Source organism: Malaclemys terrapin, chromosome 19, assembly GCF_027887155.1.
Source record: "Malaclemys terrapin pileata isolate rMalTer1 chromosome 19, rMalTer1.hap1, whole genome shotgun sequence".
NCBI lineage: Eukaryota > Metazoa > Chordata > Testudines > Emydidae > Malaclemys > Malaclemys terrapin.
The window spans coordinates 14,851,366-14,870,505 of NC_071523.1; the positions used below are offsets into that span (position 1 = coordinate 14,851,366).

At 47.5% G+C, this 19,140-nt stretch overlaps 1 protein-coding gene across 1 annotated transcript in view; it reads left to right on the plus strand.

The window, feature by feature from the left end:
- The window catches only part of TTLL10 (tubulin tyrosine ligase like 10), a 197,374-nt gene that overhangs the window by 126,500 nt on the left and 51,734 nt on the right, over positions 1 to 19,140 (plus strand). The window contains exons 2-4 of the mRNA XM_054009101.1: positions 16,884 to 17,034; positions 17,605 to 17,811; positions 18,867 to 19,056. Coding sequence (XP_053865076.1) covers positions 16,896 to 17,034; positions 17,605 to 17,811; positions 18,867 to 19,056 — 536 coding nt within the window. The 5' untranslated portion in view covers positions 16,884 to 16,895. The remainder of the gene's footprint in view (positions 1 to 16,883; positions 17,035 to 17,604; positions 17,812 to 18,866; positions 19,057 to 19,140) is intronic.

Genomic DNA, 19,140 nt, shown 5'->3' on the forward strand with positions numbered 1-19,140 from the left:
CAGCGCATCTTTCCAGGTGACCATGTCTCCACGCGCCAGGCGATCCCCAGTATGGAGCAATGGCGAGGTGTTGGACCTCATCAGTGTTTGGGGGGAGGAAGCTGTCCAGTCCCAGCTGCGCTCCAGCCATAGGAATTACGATACCTTCGGGCAGATATCAAGGGACATGATGGAAAGGGGCCGTGACTGGGACGCTCTGCAGTGCAGGGTTAAAGTGAAGGAGCTGTGGAATGCCTACCGCAAAGCCCGTGAGGCAAACAGCTGCTCCGGTGCTGCCCCCACAATCTGTCGTTTTTACAAAGAGCTGGACGCGATACTTGGGGGCGACCCCACCTCCACTCCGAGTACCACCATGGACACTTCAGAGCCCAGTCCAACAAGGCAGGAGGAGGAGAAGGAGGAACAAAGCGGGAGTGAGGGTGCTGAGGAGGAGGAAGACACCCCGGCAACCCTAGATGCATGCAGCCAGGAGCTGTTCTCAAGCCAGGAAGAAGGTAGCCAGTTGCGGTGGCCGGTGGTTGGGGAAGGACAAACACCAGGGGAGGTTCCGGTAAGCGGCTTTTATTTTGGGAAGAAAGTTATTCGATGCGGGCTCTTGGGGCGAGGAGGGTTAGGGCTGCATGCATGCCTAGATGCGGAATAGGGCGTTGATGTGCTCTCTCACATCGTAGTACTCTGCCTCAGTGCTCTCTTCAAAGGTCTCATCCAGAACTTGGGCAATGCGCTTGCGCAGGTTTCATGGGAGAGCCACTGTGGTCCTTGTCCCAGTCAGGCTAACATGTCCGCGCCACTGTGCCATGAGGGGCGGGGGGACCATTGCTGCACACAGGCAAGCTGCTTATAGGCCAGGGCGGAAGCCGCATTGTAGTAGAAGACCCTCCCTTGCACAGTAGGGCCCTGTTCTTGGTTGGTCCGTAGGTATTACTGTAATAAACATGATTAATAATAATCAGTATGGCCACATAACTAGAGCCTTGCAAAACATCTGCAATGAAACCCAAAGCTGGGTGAACTCTCTCAGCTTTAAACTTCGTTGAGAACACAAAATTCAAACCAGCGTCACTGAGGCTTGCAAAATGTTCGGCAAACACGGGCCAGGCTTGGAATGAACCAGAGCTTATTTATGGTTTCAAGCACAAATTTAGGGTGAAACTTTCCCTTGTGCAGTGCAGCGGGTCAGAGTTTAAGTCCCATTTGAACCATACTTTGAGGACTTAAGTAGAATTTGAGTCTCTCAATCTCACTTAAGTACTTAGATGGTGCTCATTGCTGTGGTATCTGAGTTCCTCACAGTCTTAAATATATTTATCCTTACAACATCCCCCTCAGGTAGGGAAGTGCTGATAGCCCCATTTTATTGATGGGGAGCTGAGACTGAGAGAAAGTCTAAGTGACTTGCCCAAGGTCACATTGAAAGTCTGTGGCAGAGCGGGAAATTGAACCTGCTCTGCCGAGTCCGAGGCTAGCACCTGAGCTGCTGGGCCATCCTTCCAACCCTGAACAAACTGAGACTCACTGGATCTGGATGGGGGTTGAGTCGAATTTTGGTGGTTCAGCTCTGATGAGAACAGCCTTCCTTGAGCTAGTTCAGCACCTGCATTCCCAGTTTCAATCAGAACAAGAAGTACAGGGGTGCAGGAAAAATGGGAAGGGGGCAGAAAATGATCAGAACTTTACTGGCTCTCAAAACAGATTCAGTTCGAGGGGTCAACTCAAGTTCTTAGTGGAGCTGAACAGCTTTGCCCATCCCTGTTTATACTGCTAGGCACAAGCCACTGAGAAATACTGCACAGAAAGCAACCAGGCCCCACCTTTATGAACACAGACTATGAAGTTAATCATTGTCCCAGCGCTGCGTGTGTTGGTCTTGGCAAGGACATTCAAGGCAACAGTTGTAACTGTCAGAGGTTTAGTGAGAACTAACCAGCCTTTTGGGTGTTCCCCTGTATGAGATGCAGAAGCATCAAGCACAAGTCCTTCCATTTTAATCTGTAGTGAACAGACCATGTGTGAGATTAACATGATTCGAGTCAGGAATGATTCACAGCATGTGCATACTCCTTTCCAGGAAGTGACTGATCTCCAGTGCCTGGGAGCTGAGAGTAGTAAAAATAGGCCCTATCTGGAAAAGCTCACAAGGACAAGGAATATTTTAAAATGAGGATTTATAAGATTTGACCGCATGGAGGAATCGGTGGCTCATGGATGCAGAGCTTTCACCCCTGGGTCGTTGGTTCAAATCCACCCCAGATTGACTGTGACTGAATCATTGTTCTCGCTTATGCATGGCTAGTGTCCTGTGTGACATTAGTTTCTGGTCAGACTGGGAACTAGTGGGCATTCACTTTACAAAGGGTGCCTCCTACAAGTGATGCTAATTGATGCCGTAATTAGCGGTCTCAGACAAGAAGCCATAGATTGACTCGGGCATTAGAAGTGGTCCCTCTGGGTCAGGGTTAAGGTGCAAACCTGAGGCAGTGCAGAGATGCTCCCATTGCTACTGGCCATGCTGGATAAATAGAGCACTTCAGTTTGCAGGACTTCACTCCACTCACATAAGAAAAGTGAGAGCAGCGTGGTTCAGATTTTCAAAGGCTGGTCTCTGTGGTCAGTGTGGTGTATGGAAATGTGGTTGCAAAACTGAATCCACCACTGTTTGGAGCCATAACCAATGTCAGATGGGTTTCTGTTACCTGATGGTCCTGCCTCTCAGGTGTATCGACATTAAATGACCTTAACTGAGGCCAGAAAGGACTGTGGGAGCCATTTTGTGTCTGCAACTATTTGTGCTGGCAAAAATGCAACTGCAAAAATGGCAGCTTATTTAAGACTAGGAAAATGTGGCCCCGTGTGTCATTCTGAAGTGTTTTATTTTTCAACCATGGCATGTTCTGTGCGTACCTTGCAATCCCAAGATGGGGTCCGTGTCGGAACTGCTCAGAAGTTACAGCACTAACTTTGGAGTGATATCTATCCAATACTAATCTGTTTGCCTCTGGCAGCCTGCTGAAAGGATTGCACTTTGATATCTGTAAGACGGCTATCAGGAAATTGGCGCTAATCAAAAGCTTGATACCGAAAGCATTTGAATGTTTCTCTTTCCTGCCCTGAAACTGCAAGCAGCCAAGCCACGTAGGGTGACCAGACAGCAAGTGTGAAAAATCGGGACAGGGGGTGGGGAGTAATAGGATCCTATATAAGAAAAAGACCCAAAAATCGGGACTGTCCCTATAAAATCGGGACATCTGGTCACCCTAAAGCCACGGGAGAAGCCTCCTGACTTACTCTACCTGTTGCTGACATCACTCCAGATTCCATCAGGCATCCAAGAAACAGGTTCAGACTTGAACAGCTCTGGATTCCGAAGTGAGCTAAGAGCATTTTTAAGGAGGACGCAAGATTTGTGAGCCTAAATAGTGGAGCTACAGGAAAAGCTGGCAAGTGTTGAACAAGAATCCTGCCAGTCAGTGAATTGTACCTATAAACCCTCCCAAAGCACTTTACACAATGGGAAGCCAGGAAAAGAGATGACTAAATGAGCCGCAAGATTTTGCTAGGGATGCAGAGGGTTATGATCCAGTGTGAAGAATGCTGGATTTATGTAACTAATATTAACGCAAGGAATCAAACACAGAGGTCTCAAACCTGAGAATCCGCCACTAGGCGACCACTAATGATTACAGGATTTATGCTCATAAATTCGCCAAATATCAGATTGAGAACAATATCTCAGCTGATCTCAGTTACACCAGAGTAAATCAGGGGGATGGTCACTGACCTCAGTGGAGCTATTCTAGATTTATATGAATGCAATGGAGTTCAGAATCAGGACCAGAGAGTTTAAGGCTGGCATAGTGAAAGGAGCTTAAGGCAATTAGGTGCCCAAATCCCATTGACATGCAGTAGGAACTGGGTGCCTAACTTCCCTAGGTTCATTTTAAAATGCCTGCCTAATTTGCAATGGGGGCAAGTTCCACAACTGATTAGGAAGCCTGCACCATATGGCTGGTGCGTAAATCCAGCTGATTATTTTATTACAGGCCCGTTCCAGGAGCCTCACTCTTCCACTGGAGTTTGACCTTATTAAAGAAATTGTTGTTAAACTCCTAAGCAATCAAAGGCAGGTGCACAGCAGGGGTCGGCAACGTTCGGCACGGGGCTCGCCAGGGTGAGCACCCTGGCGGGCCGGGCCAGTTTTATTTACCTGCTGACGTCGCAGGTTCGCCCGATCGCGGCCCCCACTGTCCGTGGTTCGCTGTCCCGGGCCAATGGGGGCGGCGGGAAGTGGTGCGGGCGAGCGATGTGCTGGCCGCGGCTTCTCGCCGCCCCCATTGGCCCGGGACGGCGAACCGCGGCCAGTGGGGCCCGCGATCGGCCGAACCTGCCGCGTCAGCAGGTAAATAAAACTGGCCCGGCCCACCAGGGTGCTTACCCTGGCGAGCCGCGTGCCAAACGTTGCCGACCCCTGCTGTATAGCATGGCAGCTCTACAACAGTCATAGACAAGACCAGTGTCTTGACAATCAATAAAATAAGCTTTTTAAAAAGGACGTGTCCCAGGTCACATCTGATCCTTCTTCTATCCCTCTTGAATTGCTTGGGTCAGATTCCGAACTCAGCTACCCTGGTATAAATCCCAAGTAAGTCCACCAAACTCAATAGAATTACTCTTGGCTTGCACTGGTGTAATTGAGATAAGAACCTGCCCCCTTGTGTCTTTTGCTTCATTCTTCCTTTTCGCACCCTGCTATTTATTAAATCATGTTGCTATAGTGCCCAAATCCCTCCTGTTCTGCAGCCTGCCAATTCTCTAGGCTCCAGGGTTCTTAAGGTGCGATATTAAATTCCTGTGTGCATGTAACTGGTACGTTGCCCAGTTCATGTGAGAAGGGCATTCATAAAACAGACAATGTCTACATTGGAAAATCTCATGTGGGCTGCAGTAATCAGCCAGGGTATTGTCCATTCTGTCGTCCAGGGTTAATGGTTTTCTTGAGGGGGAGTTGAGGCCTCAGCAACCTATATGATCAGGTTCCTTCTTCCCAGCCCTTTGGACACTTTTGGAAGAAAGCTACCCTATAGTTCCCTGAGAGCACAATCAGGGGCCAATCCTTGGAGGCACTGAGCACTAGCAACTTTCACGGCATTGGGAGTTCCAGGTTCTCAGCCTATCTCAGGACTAGACCCACGGAGAGAAGCATTTCTCTCAGGAAAATATTAAATTAACATCAGCAATTCTGAGCCAGCTCCCCATCTCAGAGCCCTATGGTCTCAAAACTGGCTTTGCAATCAAAAGTAGAACTGTTGTCAAGGAGGAGCTGGCTTTTAAGCTTATTGCCTGGAGTGGGTGTGCTACCGGGAATGAGGCTAGAGGAACAGGTAAGAGAGGACCCCTAGACCCTAGTCAGGAGAGCAGAGCTGTGAGCAGAGCCATGGGAGAGTGACAAATGTTTGAAATGAAATTTCAGGCAAAAGTTTTTGGCATTTTTGTCCCAGGCCAAATTTAAATTTTTCATGAAATTTCTGTCCAACGGTCCTTTTCAGAATGGAGCCCGCTGATATTTGCCGTGTGGCACATTTCTGGTCACCCGTCTCAGTAGCCAGGTGACATGCACCCCTGTGCAGAGTCTCAGCACAAGATGAGTACACTACTTCAATTCCACTGACGCTCAGCCCTGTTCTGAGGCAAGTGGGACTTAAATGGGACATAGCCCTTGTGGTCTGATGGATGGAACTGGAGAAAGAAGGTCAGATTTCAGTGGGGACTTAGTTTGGTGCATCACCAGAGACTCAGGAGTGCAACCTGGGCCAAGCTGCTCCCAGACATGAACTGGCCTCTCAGTGTGTAACACTGGCCTCCAGGCATGCTTAATAAAGATCTCTTTTCTGCAACTCTGTCTGCTTGGTGCATCACTTATTGTTCATAAATCAGGGCTTGTGCTGGCCCTCTGTGCAGGGCTGAATTTCACCCCAGTGATGGCTAGAAACGGATTCTCATCAGCCCATGTCTTTGGACACAAAAGTGGCCCGTAAGCAGAGCTATGATTTTTCAGCTAAACATCTGCTTTTTTCCTTATTGAAAAGGAGACTTGCTGGCGCTGATAATTAAACATTCCCTCTCTCTCCTTGAGAGCATCAACATCCGGATTGCTCCCATCGCTGGCTGGCCTTGGTATGGAAAGGCCGGGAGTGATATTCAGACTTGGATCCTGCATATGGCAGTGCAATGCTCCACAGCTGTGCCAGCCAACGTTACAGTTTAAACATTAAACATTCTGTGTCAATATTCAAGTTCTTGCTCAGGTTGTTAAGCCTGTATCAAGGCAGGAAGGAGACGGGTTTACAATTCCCAACGCTGGCTCCGGCTGTAAAAGATGAGGCCCTCTATCTGCATGGGGACGTGTTACAAAATGGTCTGATTCAAAGATGACACAACGTGTGAGCACATGCAACAAACCCAAATGTGAGGTGCTCTCTGAGTTCCCACAGGGGCACCAGAAAATGGGCCCACTTGGCTTAGAAGGAGAAATTCTTACCCTGCCATCCAAGTATAGACAAAAGGTAGACTGCATGGGAGCACAGCTTTGCCGTAAATCTCTCCGATATCACATGGTGCTGCTGCAGTCTGGCTTCCATCTTTCTGGGCTTCATTCAAAGCCTACTGAACTCAATGGAGGATGTGGCAGATTCCTTCTTAATAACATGCACCTCCCCAGCAAACTCAAAATCTTGGCTCCATAAGAACGGCCATACTGGGTCAGACCAAAGATCCGTCTCGCCCAGTATCCTGTCTTCCGACAGTGGCCAATTGCTTCAGATTGAATGAACAGAGCAGGGAATCATCCAGTGATCCATCCCCTGTCACCCATTCCCAGCTTCCGGCAAACAGAGGCTAGGGACACCATCCCTGCCCATCCTGGCTAATAGCCATTGATGGACCTATCCTCCATGAACTTATCTAGTTCTTTTTTGAACCCTGTTATAGTCTTGGCCTTCACAACATCCTCTAGCAAACCTTGCAGGGCTAGAGTCCATAAAAATAACAATCTTGATCCAAAGCCCTCTGAAGTCAATGGAGCAACTTGGATTGATTTCACTGAGGTGTGCTTGTTTTCATTGGCGGGGGAGAGCAAGACGTGCTTGGAACAGACTTTCTTTTCCTTGGCTTTCCGACCCACCCTAGCACAGAAGAGGAGGGATGTGTCAGGGAATTTGTCCCACGGAGACAACACACTGCATGTTAGAGGACCGTTCACAGTGGAGAAATGTATCAAATCTAGTTGTTTTAAATAGACATCCATTTGCTTTCACATTTTCCTCACAATTCTGACCTCCCATCCCCCTGCTTAGTGCATCCCCCTCCTCTGTGTGTGTGTGTGTGTGTGTGTAAAAGAGGCGGCAGTGTTTTCCAAAGCAGTTTGATTTTAAAAAGGGTTCTACAATATAAAATCAAAGATGTCTCCCCAGATATTCATCCATGTGCCTGTTAGTCAGAGACAAGGAAAGGTTCCCTTGTGTCAAAGCAAATCCCTACGGTGTATGCAACTGTCAAACTGCAATGCTGTTTCCCCCCCCCGTGTTCTTTACCTTCAAATTTCCAAGAACATTCCCTGTGCGTGGCGTCCAGAGTCTGCAAATTGCCATGGTTTACAGAATCCTTTATGTCTCTGTCTGATCAAAATGACCACGTCATATTTTTTTAAAGCAGGGAGCTTGATTCTGACTGTTATTTCTTTATCCCAGGCCAGTAACCACCTCATTAAATTCCTTAGGAACATCTTTTCCATCCTGTTCTGTAGAGAGTATGCACCCGTTTGATCATCTGCATTCACTCGCTAGCATGCGAATAAGCCCATCTGTTAACTGTTCAGTTCCACATGCCAATCTTTATTACATAGGCCTGGGACAGAATAGTCTATGATCTTACCTGGCAGCTGGTTTCTTCTAAGAGAATGTGCCTTTCCCCACAGGACATTCTTATGTGGATCATAGCATTCTTGACATTTCAAAATGACTTTATCCAGTAGTTCGCAGCCCCTGTCAGACACACACCCTCCCGCCCTGGAGATGCAGACCTGTGGGCCTACTCCACGTAGCAGAATGGAGGATTTCATCCTCTCCAAGTTCTCTGCAACACCTCTTGATTAAAGGAAAATTGAGAAGTGCTGCAACCACCCCCTCCAGTCATTTGCCAGTTTCCCTGAGTGATTCAGGTCCCTTCCTTCGCATCACTTTTGCCAAAGATTTAATTTTCCTCTGGCACTATGTAATAAGGCTCAGACAAACAGGATGGCTGGGAAGAGATTTAATTTTATTTTTTCGTCTCAATCAAATAGCACATGTCGCAGTTACAAACAATGATACCCCCTTTCACATGGCAGGAATCACTAGCTACAGAGGCTGATGCTCCTTTTCCAGGGGAGGCAGGTGGAGCAGAGCTCAAACACTGTCCTTTCATCTCTGGGGCCATGTATCAATTGGTCTCCTGCACCAATGACAAAGTGGACGATACCACGTCTCACGTACTTTGTTGGGCAATAGCATGAAAGGGCTCCCTGCTTGAAAAACTAATTTAGCTCTTTATTAAAAGAACTGTGCACGGAAATTCTGCAACGGCAGCTAGCATTCAAGCCATGTGCACACAGACTGACTTTCTGGTGCCTCCTTCAAACTCTTCCCTTCTGCAATCTGGGCTCCTCCGTCCAGGTTCCATGCAAGTTGCCTCACACCAGATGGTCCTCTTTGGCTGAAGGTATGAAATACTAAAATCAAAATAGTTGTTCAGTGTTTCACTGCAGGCTCACCAAGGCCAAGCAAGGCTGGGGTCGTGACAGTCCTGTATTGAATCAGCTGCATCAGTGTTTCCCAAACTTGGGACGCTGCTTGTTTAGGGAAAGCCCCACGTGGGCCGGGCCTGTTTGTTTACCTGCCGTGTCTGCAGGTCTGGCCGATCGCGGCTCCCACTGGCTGCGGTTCACTGCTCCAGGCCAATGGGGGCTGCTGGAAGTGGCGGCCAGTCCCTCAGCTCACGCCGCTTCCAGCATTGGCCCATTGGCCTGGAGCAGCAAACCGTGGCCAGTGGGAGCCGCGATCGGCCGGATCTGCGGACGCGGCAGGTAAACAAACCGGCCCAGCCCGCCAGGGGCTTTCCCTAAACAAGCGGCATCCCAAGTTTGGGAAACACTGAGCTACATAATAATATTTACCCACTCCTACAAATTGCTTCTCAGTGGCACCTCTACATGCTCCTTTCACCTAGAGCACTTTCAGATGGCACCAGTATCCCCAGGAAGAGCTGCTCTGAGGAAGTGGGCACTTACTGTCATGCAAGCAAATGGTGCCGAGAGGAGATCTAGGAATGCAATAGCAAGGGGTGTTGCAAGTAGAAACTGTATTGCATTCGTAAGGCCGTGGAGTGGGAAGACAAGGAGGGCATGAGCGTTGCAGGCTCGGACTCAGGAGCCTGGAAGATTTTGCAAGTCAAGATTGAGGTGCAGTGTCAGAGCCATGTGCGCTGCTTGGGGCTGCAATCTCCAGGACAGTGCAAGTCCGGAATAGCAGAGATTAGAGTACTGGGGAGACAGAGAGGTAGAGGTGGGTACAACATTCCTGATTTTAGTTAGTGTTAAATAAGCATTTAATCTAGCAGATTCAGCCCAGATTCACCTCTCCCCAAAAGATCCCAAGATGGAGGTTCTGCATCAGCAGCAGGGGTTCTCCTTGACTAGCAAACACCATTCAGCATTCATCAAACGCGCACTCCTCTGCTGTTAAAACATCCCTGCCCTTTATTTTTTCCAAAGCCAGCTGTTCCACAGCCAGCCAAACCCAGACGGGAAAGGTGGATTGAGTGCTCTCGAAAAGGCTCCGCATTTCACTCGCCGCTTGCCAAAAACGCCCCTGCAACAAAGAAGAGGCCCCCAGAGCCCTGCCAACTGCAGAGTGTGTTAAATCACCTGAACCAGGGCAATGAGCTCCTGGCAGTCCAGGCACAAACAAAGGGCCTGGCAAGCCTTTTCCCAACCCGTAGGACTGGGGCAGGGGAGGGGATCGAGCGTAAAAACCATGACTGGCCCAGGGCATTTCTTTTCTGGAAGGAAAATAGTCGATCAAGTGGGAAGGAACGGGTGGGAAAGAGAGAGGAGAGCTGTTTGAAAGCAGCCTGACTGGTGGGGTTTGGACAAGTCCTTATTGAAACTTCAAAGGCAGGCAAGTGTTGTGCCAGTTTCCCCCCCACTCAGTTCTCTGCCAACACACCTCGGTCCTGACCTACGGCACTTCCCGTTAGCCCAGTACTGATGCCCTGACACTGGCTGCTAATCCTGGTGGTCAGCCCCTGCTGCTGGTTCAGCCCTTACCACAGCGGCCAATGCACTGTAGCACTGAGCTACCGCAGCCTCTCCTCCGCCTACCCTCACGGCAGCCTGGGCTCCTCGGTCTTGACAATTCCAAATAGTCCTTCGTCTTGCAAACCTGAGCCTGTCCCCTGCTCTGCTTTAATGCACTCCCAGTCGTCCGTCTGTCCACGTGTTCACAAAGCGTTCATCGCCACCACGGCATTCAACCTGACTCAGAGTTCTCCCTGGTATGCCAGTCCTGGGCTTTGCCAAAAGTCTCCGCCCTTGCAATAGCCCTTTAATTCTATTTTTGGCCCTCTTCATAGCACTCCCAAATATTTAGATGCTTATTCATACTGAGCCTCCAAACCTTTGGAGAGGCACCCATCACTGGTCTGGAGGAACTGTGATTTTAATCTCCCTCCCCAGCGTATTGCCTTGTGGGCAGAGGGAGTTAGAGTGAAGAAGTAAATATGGAAAAACAGCTGAGATCATCCCTCTGCTGCTGTTACTGAGTTGAGTGGGGTAAATCCAGGAGGAAGTTAATCCGCTATCACTGGATCTATGAGCCAAATGATTCATCACCGTGCTGCCCAGTACCAAAGTCTGTACAGAGACCACGGGGAGCAGTCTGGGAATGCTCAACACCCTTGAAAAAAAACACAGGGCTTGCTTGCCAAAAGTTGTTAGATTTTTTTTTTTTACTGTTCTGCCACACCTGCTGCCTGAAACTGCGTTTTGGTTCCTGGAACTTCCAGCCTGGCAGAACCTAGTCCGTGGAATCACAGAAGCCAAGCACCTGTGGCCCAGTTCTGGTCTGAGTTACACTGGTGTAAATCTGCAGTAACTCCTGCAATGGAGTTATTCCAGATTGACACCAGCACCAAGGAAATCAGAATTTGGCCCTGCAGTTTGAAGAGGAGAGAGGCTCCCAGTCCCAGTTATCTCTATTCAGTGAGAGCCACCAGGAAGTCCCGGGGAGGGAGGCTAAAGTGTGATAAAAACAAAACAATTTTGCATGGCTGAATATGAAACACCGTTGACTAAAATCCAGACCCAAATTCCACTGAGGCAGAGCTTCCATACGTATCAATGGAGCAAGAACAAGGACTCGGGGATTTGCCCCTCCAATAATACTTGGCATCTTTATAGCACCTGTTGTCCAAAGGGCTCTCCAAACATTTGTTAAGCCTCGCCCACTGATACAGTAGGCTCTCTAAGAACTAGCATGCTCATTTCACAGGTGGGCACAGAGGGGCACAGAGTCGAGGGCCTGATTAATATAAGGGCTGAATCCAGCTCCCAGGGAAGTCAGTGGGAACTGTGGGTGCTCAGCACCTCTGAAAACCAGGCTCCGAAGCCTTGCTTCAACTCTCCCTGAAGTCCATTGGGAGTCTTTCTATTGACTTCAATGAGAGGAAGGTGGATCGGATGCTGGTTGCCTTGCCAGTGGTGAGGCAGCGCTTCAATATCAGAGTTTTAGGACTAGGACCCAGGTGGTTCTGTCTTATCACTTAATAATGTCCTGCCAGCTGCACCTCCCTGAAAAGACCACAGCAGGATGTGGAAGGCCCCTGGCAGTTAGTGATGTATTTTGTGCATACCATTTTCATTTTGATAGAAAAAGATTCGTCTCTTTTCCTGTTTCATAGGCCTTGTCCTGGCTCATGAAACAGTGACACACAAACCACTCAGTGTAAAATCTGCCTTTCTATAATCTGGGAATTTTCATGGTTGGAAAATGGCTTGAGTTTCATTTCAGCCCTGCTCTGATGGTATGTTTTTTGGTTCACCCCTAGTAACTTTGTATCTGGTTCTACCCTTCCCACCTTCATTGGACGAGGTGAAAACTGTGCTCCCTGCAATGTGACATCCCTAAGGTTATACGCAGCCCCACCTCTGACTAATGGGGGTTACAAGGAAACAGGGATTGGGGCCAAATTATCCCATAACGGCCTACTGCAGAGGTTCGTGCACCTTCCTCAGAAGCATCTGGTTCTAGCCACTGTCAGAAACAGGACACTGGAGTAGATGGACCATAGGTCTGATCCACTCTGGCAATTCCTGTGTTCCTGCGGGCCGAGAGGTTGGTGAGATGCTGAGAGGCAGATATGCTCAGTTACCACTGGAGAAATCTCCCTTGGCCCGTTTCTGCAGGAGAAGGGCAATTCAGCGCCTTCATTATCCGGTGTATTGGAGGGAGGGGGCTGTAATGAGATCTTGTCTTAGCTGATGTAGGGGGGAGAGCTCAAGGGTGTGTGGAATCATGCTAGAAATTAACCTTGTTTTCGGACGGACACCAGCCTTGCTTCCTGTGTGCTGAGCCCTGGCTCGGTGATTATGAGCATTAGGTGACGTAGGTCAGTTGCTGTGAATTTACACCACACAGGAGAACACAGGCATGAAAGTGTATCTGCCAGGACACTCTCAGGCAGGGCAGGTGACTCCCACATAAATAATGCTACTGGGATTTTAACCTCTGGCTGCCAGAAACCCGAGCGGTGGGAAAGGCAGTACACAATAGCTGTTTGCTTTGCTTTTCCCTGCTTCCACACCTCACCCGCTGATTCTCATTTTGCTTAAGCTGGTCTGCCTGGCTGAAAGTGATGTTACTTCACTGATTTGGTGGGTCATAAGTTGCAGCTGAAAATCCAGAAGCTCAGATTCTTCTGAGCCTTAAACATAGTTTAGAAGAAACAGAGAGAGGTAAAAAAGAGAGAGAGAGAAAGAATTTCCAAGTTAAAGGATTTGTGCATCTCAAGGGAATCATCCAAAGCTCATTGAAGCTAATGGGAGTCTTTCCATTGACTTCACTGGGTTTTGGACCGGGCTGCGATGGTGCAAGGACATACACACTTGTTCAGACAGCTTTTGCCCTGAACAACAATGGCTCTACCCACAAAAGACTTGATTTTCAGTGGTGCAGAGCCCCTACAGCGCCCATTGATCTCAAGCAGAATTCAGGGTGCTCAGTGCTTTGGCAAATGCCACCCATTGTGATAATGATGGGTTGATGAAATTGTGAACAGTGACTTCAGTTCCAGGTGCCCTTGTACAATGTTCTGACCTTCTTATTTATCTGACCCAGACAAGAGGGGGTTGTATTTCCCCAATGACTTGAATTTCAAGATCATTTTATAGCCAAAGCACCTTATAGACAAGCAAAGCGCTGTAAGATGAATTTCCCATATCTTTCCTCCACGTGCAGGAAAGAGGTGGTGCTGATTTCATTAGCAGACCGGAACAGAACTTCCCCAAAGTTCTAAGGTGTTCAGATCTGAGGTTGTGGTTTGACCCATTATAAAGCTACCCTAAAAGCCAGCCCCAAGGCATGAATCCAGACTTGAGGCCTCTCCTTTCTCTACCTCCAACACTTTGTTCCAGAGGTTTGGTTTGGGCCCATCACCAAGTTTAATGTTGCGAGGGATGCAGTTGTCCAATCACAGACTCATAGAAATGTCGGGCTGGATGTGATCTTGAGAGGTCAACTAGTCCAGCCCCCAGTGCTGAGGCAGGACCGATGAGAAGGGGGAGTGGCCTGTTTCCTGAATGAGAGGCACTTTTGCTTTCTCTGACAATTGCAAGATGTGTAGGACACAGTAGATCAAGTAGGAATCTTTTTTCCAGGACCAGTACTAGCAACACAACACATGTAAGCAGTGGCATGATGGTTTCTTTGCCTTTGGCTTTCTCTGACTGCAGATAGCCTTGTTCAGGAGGACATTTAGGACCCAATCTTTGACTCTGGCCAAATCAGGCCGCTCCCTTTATATGTTGCACTTGAGACTAATGCTAGAGCTATACCAGAAAGGGACACTTTGCTAAGCACATATGTACTGCTTGCTGTACTCCCTGGCTATTGACTATCTCAAATCTTGAATCCAGAATATTGAGAAGCCTCTGCTGAAAACCTGCTACCCATAATCTATAGGAAGAAAATTCCCATTAGAATGTAATATAAACATCTCACAACAGTTGTGGATGCAGCTTGCTTCTGGGTGTCAACTGCATTCCTCATTACTGGGAGGCACAAGAGTAAAGTCTGCATTAATTACTAAGCATCTCAAAGTGCTTTATAGGCATTAATTAAATCCTGGGAGGATTTTACAGATGGGGAAATTGAGGCACGGAGGAGCAAAGTGACTTGCCCCAGGTCACACAGTGTGCCAGTGGCAGAGCTAGAGGAGGCCTTCCTCACTCTCTATCCCCTGTTTTAACCACACAAACACTCATCTTCCTCCAAGAGGTTGGCTTCATCCACCCAAAGAGTGCTTAACCCCATAAAAAAGGCATCATCTGGGAAGATTGCTGCTGTCAGAAAGTGCAAATGCCATGCTAGAAAAAAATAAACTATAATAAATGGTTACAGTGCCAGCTACATCTTGACTGTTACCCTGCATTTGTGGCCAGCTTTATTAAAACGTTGTTTCCTGAGAAACACGCTGTACTGACCGAGCAAGAAAACAGGGCAATCAGAATGTATGAGCTGCCATCACAAGTCACTAATAAAACTATCTTTGAATGAAAGAGATTCTCTGGATAGTCCAACCCTCCCACAGCCAGTATCAGGAGAAAACGCCATACTGTCACCCAACGGCTGAGGCTGGTATTCCATCATTAAGTGCATTTCTATCAGCCCTAAGTGTTCGTTTCAGTACAGTTCCTGTTGAATGGAGCATTGCTATTCATCTAAACGCAAGGATGATCTGTATCATATGGAAACAGTCCAGACTTCTCACATAAGCTACCCAGATTGTAGTTTTCCCTCCCAGCACTGTATCTTTCTATAGTGGGAAGCAATAATATTTCCAGGGAAGATTTAACACAAAAAAGCAACGTTGCTCATAGACAGGCATCATCTTTCCCAGCATAAAAAATTACCATAGGATGCTCACACTGCCTGCTGCCTTCATTAATCTATTTAATGAAGTCAGTCCATGAAATGGTTAGAGCAGAAGGCAGAGAATCGAGATGCCTGGCTCCTATTTCTGTCTCTGCAACTTACTCACTGTCTCAGCTTGAGCAAATGTGTTGATCTCTCTCTGTACCTTTGTCTCTGTGTTTAATGGGGAAGCTCATTTCTATACAAAATGTTGAGTCCCTCGCATGAATAGTGCCATGTAAGTGCAAAGCAGTATTAGTTCATCAGTCCTATTTTAATTTTTTAAGGAATCTTTCAAATAATTATGCAGTTTAATATTTTTATTAATATTAATTTTATCTGTTTCGATTTTTTCTTTGTATTAGGTACGGTGCTCTTACTTTATGGCAAATGAGAATCCTGAAAGAGAAGGATAACCTTATTATATATGCTGGGGTGGGCATGTTATTCCTTACATAAATCTGGATACATTTTATAGTCTGGAACTAGAGTATAATACTTCTCTTTCATGCTGTCATTGCATCAATAGATCTTGTAAGACTTTTGGGGGAACATAGACAAACATTTTAGTAGAAACATTCCAACCATAAACTTCTTAAGCAACAATGTAACATCAGGCAACCACACTACAGTCAGCATTCTGAAAACAAATGACTCAAATTTGGTTTTTGCAGCTTTTCGTGTCACCGAGAACTTTTTGATGGTGCAATTTCCTGCTGTTTTCATTGTATCTATACACAGTAGCCTATTGGCCTCTCAGAGTTGGTAAAACAACTCCCACCTGTTTATGCTCTCTGTATGTGTGTATATATATCTCCTCAATATTTATTCCACTCTGTATGCATCCGAAGAAGTGGGCTGTAGTCCACAAAAGCTTATGCTCTAATAAATTTGTTAGTCTCTAAGGTGCCACAAGTACTCCTGTTCTTCTTTTTGCGGATACAGACTAACACGGCTGCTACTCTGAAATATATCTGTATAGTATAGTGTAGTATAGTATAGTTTAGAACAGTACTTGCACTTCTATAGCATGTTTTAGTACAGGGTCTCTAAGTACTTTACAGACAGTTAATACAACCTGCCTTCATAACTCTGGGAGGAAGGTATATATTCCCCTTCATTTTACATATGAGAAAACAGAGGCACAGGGTGTTAAAGTGAATTTCAAGTCAGAACCCAGAAATCCTGACCCCTCAGTCCTTCCTGTGCTCTAACAATTAGGCATCACTTCCTAGAAGGAGTAGCACCTATCGGAAGTATTTGCAGTCTCACAGGTTGCTGTCCTCCCACCCTGTGGTTTTCCTATATGACTCTGTAAAATGTGGGTGGCTTGACCATGAGATGTGTAAACCAGGAAGATGGAAGGTAAGCAAGGGCAAGGTTCTGGCTTTGTCTGTATGAGCCACACATTGGAGCTAATCAGGCACATCGAGCACGAAGGTCACTGTGACCTCCAGGAAGAAATGCCAGAGTATTCACAGAGGCTTGGCACTTCCTCATTCGGGGATGCTGGCCGAAGCCAGAGCTAGAATTGAGTTTGGGCCAGACTCCGACTTTCACTGACTTCGCGCACTCTCCTCTCTAGAAAAAAAGTTTTGTCTTGAGAAAAAACAGACAGCGCTTGCTGCCGGATTTTCCTCCTTTCCTCCTTGTATTTTGATTCAGGAGGAACTGCAGATGCTCCGAGGGAAGAAACTGTCCATACAGAGCAGACTTCAGGATCCCGACTACCGGTGGCAGCTGCGGATGAAGTTTCTAGAGCAGGCAAAGAGTTACATAGGTGTGCCCTACGCCAAGAAGTATCACGAGCCGGGCAGTAAGTGCAGACCCTTTCAGCCCATCCTTGTAGTATTTTGGCACTTCACATTCCAGTTGAAAGTGCCATCCAGAAATGCAGAGGCAGCACAAATCAGAAACGATGGAGGGGGAAAAAATACCAAAACTGCGAAAAGGTCCAGTTCAGGTTTGGTTCCAGAAATGGGTGGAGATTCTAGGACGTGGCATTGAGGCCTGTAGCTGGGAATTATGGTTTTGTCCACATTAAGAACATAAGAATGTAAGAATGGCCCTACTGGGTCAGACCAAAGGTCTATCTAGCCCAGTATCCTGTCTTCTGATAGTTGCCAGTGCCAGGTGCCCCAGAGGGAATGAACAGAACAGGTAATCAAGTGATCCATCCCCTGTCGCTCATTCCTAGCTTCTGGCAAATAGAAGAACAATATACATTGGTGTGCCTGTCCCTAGACAAAGCTGAATTATTGTGCAAAGCTTCCTCTCGCTGCATCTTTTCTCACAAAGCGACTCTCCTGTCCTCCTGCGGGATAAAAATAGAGGTTCCTTTGTCGTCTTGCTGACCTACTGGTGATGTACTTGCCTTGCTCCCCAGCTCCAGAGTACGAATCCTCACTCTTCCTGGATTGCTGTGGACTAATTCGGAGGGTGGTGCATGACTTAAAATCGGAATTTGGCTTTTGCATCGGTCCAGGAAACCAGGCGTATCAGTACGACACACTCCCCATCACTCTGCCCAGTGAGGAGCACATGAAGCCGGGAGACCTCATCTTCATTTCAGGAACGTACTTCGACCCGGACCGTAATGTCAACAAAGATATCTATCCGTCCACCCATCCTCTATGTACCTCTATCTATCCATTTCTCCACCCATCCTCATATGTACTCCCACTCCCTTTCGTATCCGTTCATCCATCGTTACCCATACATACCACCTCTATCTATCCATCCTCATATGTACCCCACATGTGTCTCCCCCATCCATCTAATCTCAGAGAGAAGCATATAACACAGCTGGGGGGGAGGGATAGCTCAGTGGTTTGAGCATTGGCCTACTAAAGCCAGGGTTGTGAGTTCACTCCTTGGGGGGGCCTATTAAGGGATCTGGGGCAAAAATCTGTCTGGGGATTGGTCCTGCTTTGAGCAGGGGGTTAGACTAGATGACCTCCTCAGGTCCCTTCCAACCCTGATATTCTATGATACTGTTACAGTAGCTATGAGCCATCACACAGGGCTGTGAATTTGGATTTGAATGATCCAGGTTAAATGAAGTAATAACCCTCCCAAATTTTTACACCTTTCTGGAATTAAACTTAAAACAAACGTTTTGTGAATTCTGAAGATGTGGGTTGGGCTGGTTTTGGCCATTCTCACGACTACCTTTGCAATTCCTGATGGAACCAGACCAGAAAGGCGCTTTTTTGGTGTTGAGATTTTCAGCCATATCTTTCCAAATTTTCAGTGCAATTGTGAGAATTTCACAAAAAGTTGCCAGTTGAAGTTGTTATTACTGGACGGCTGTTTGGTGGCCTGTATGCCATGAGTTTGCTGAGCCTGTTGGACAGGTTTTCACATCACAGACAGCCCCAAGCCATTTGGATTTCCTCCTGGGAGTTCTTGGTGGGGGCAGTCTCTGAGGAGGGATGGATGACTGAATGGATATGGAGACTAAACTGCCCTCTCAGCAGCAAGGGTAATCCTTTCTGGTCAGGGCAAGACACACTGATTGAACAGTGACACCGTCTGTCAGTGCCAGTTCTATGGATAGACAGTCTCCAAGGCTGTCAGCCCAGCACTTCCCAGAATGCAGTTTTAAAGGCAACTTTGAAAAATGCAGTCACTTCCTTGTCATTGCAGGAAGGAGGCAATTCCATGACATTGTCCACGTGGAGATCTGGCTGGGGTCTGGTGAGCGCAGCCTCGGGGCCAGGTGGAAAAGGGGCAGACTGCAGGTCTTTGATTCCTACAGGTTTGTCTCTCCCTCCTATGGAGACATGGAATATCACTTCAAGTCCATTGAAACTTGGCTCCAAGGCATCTGTGTCAGGCAAGCATCACTGGCTTTCTTAATATATACAGTACATATCAGCCTGGGATGCCTGAGGCTGGCAATCTCATGATCAAAGAGATA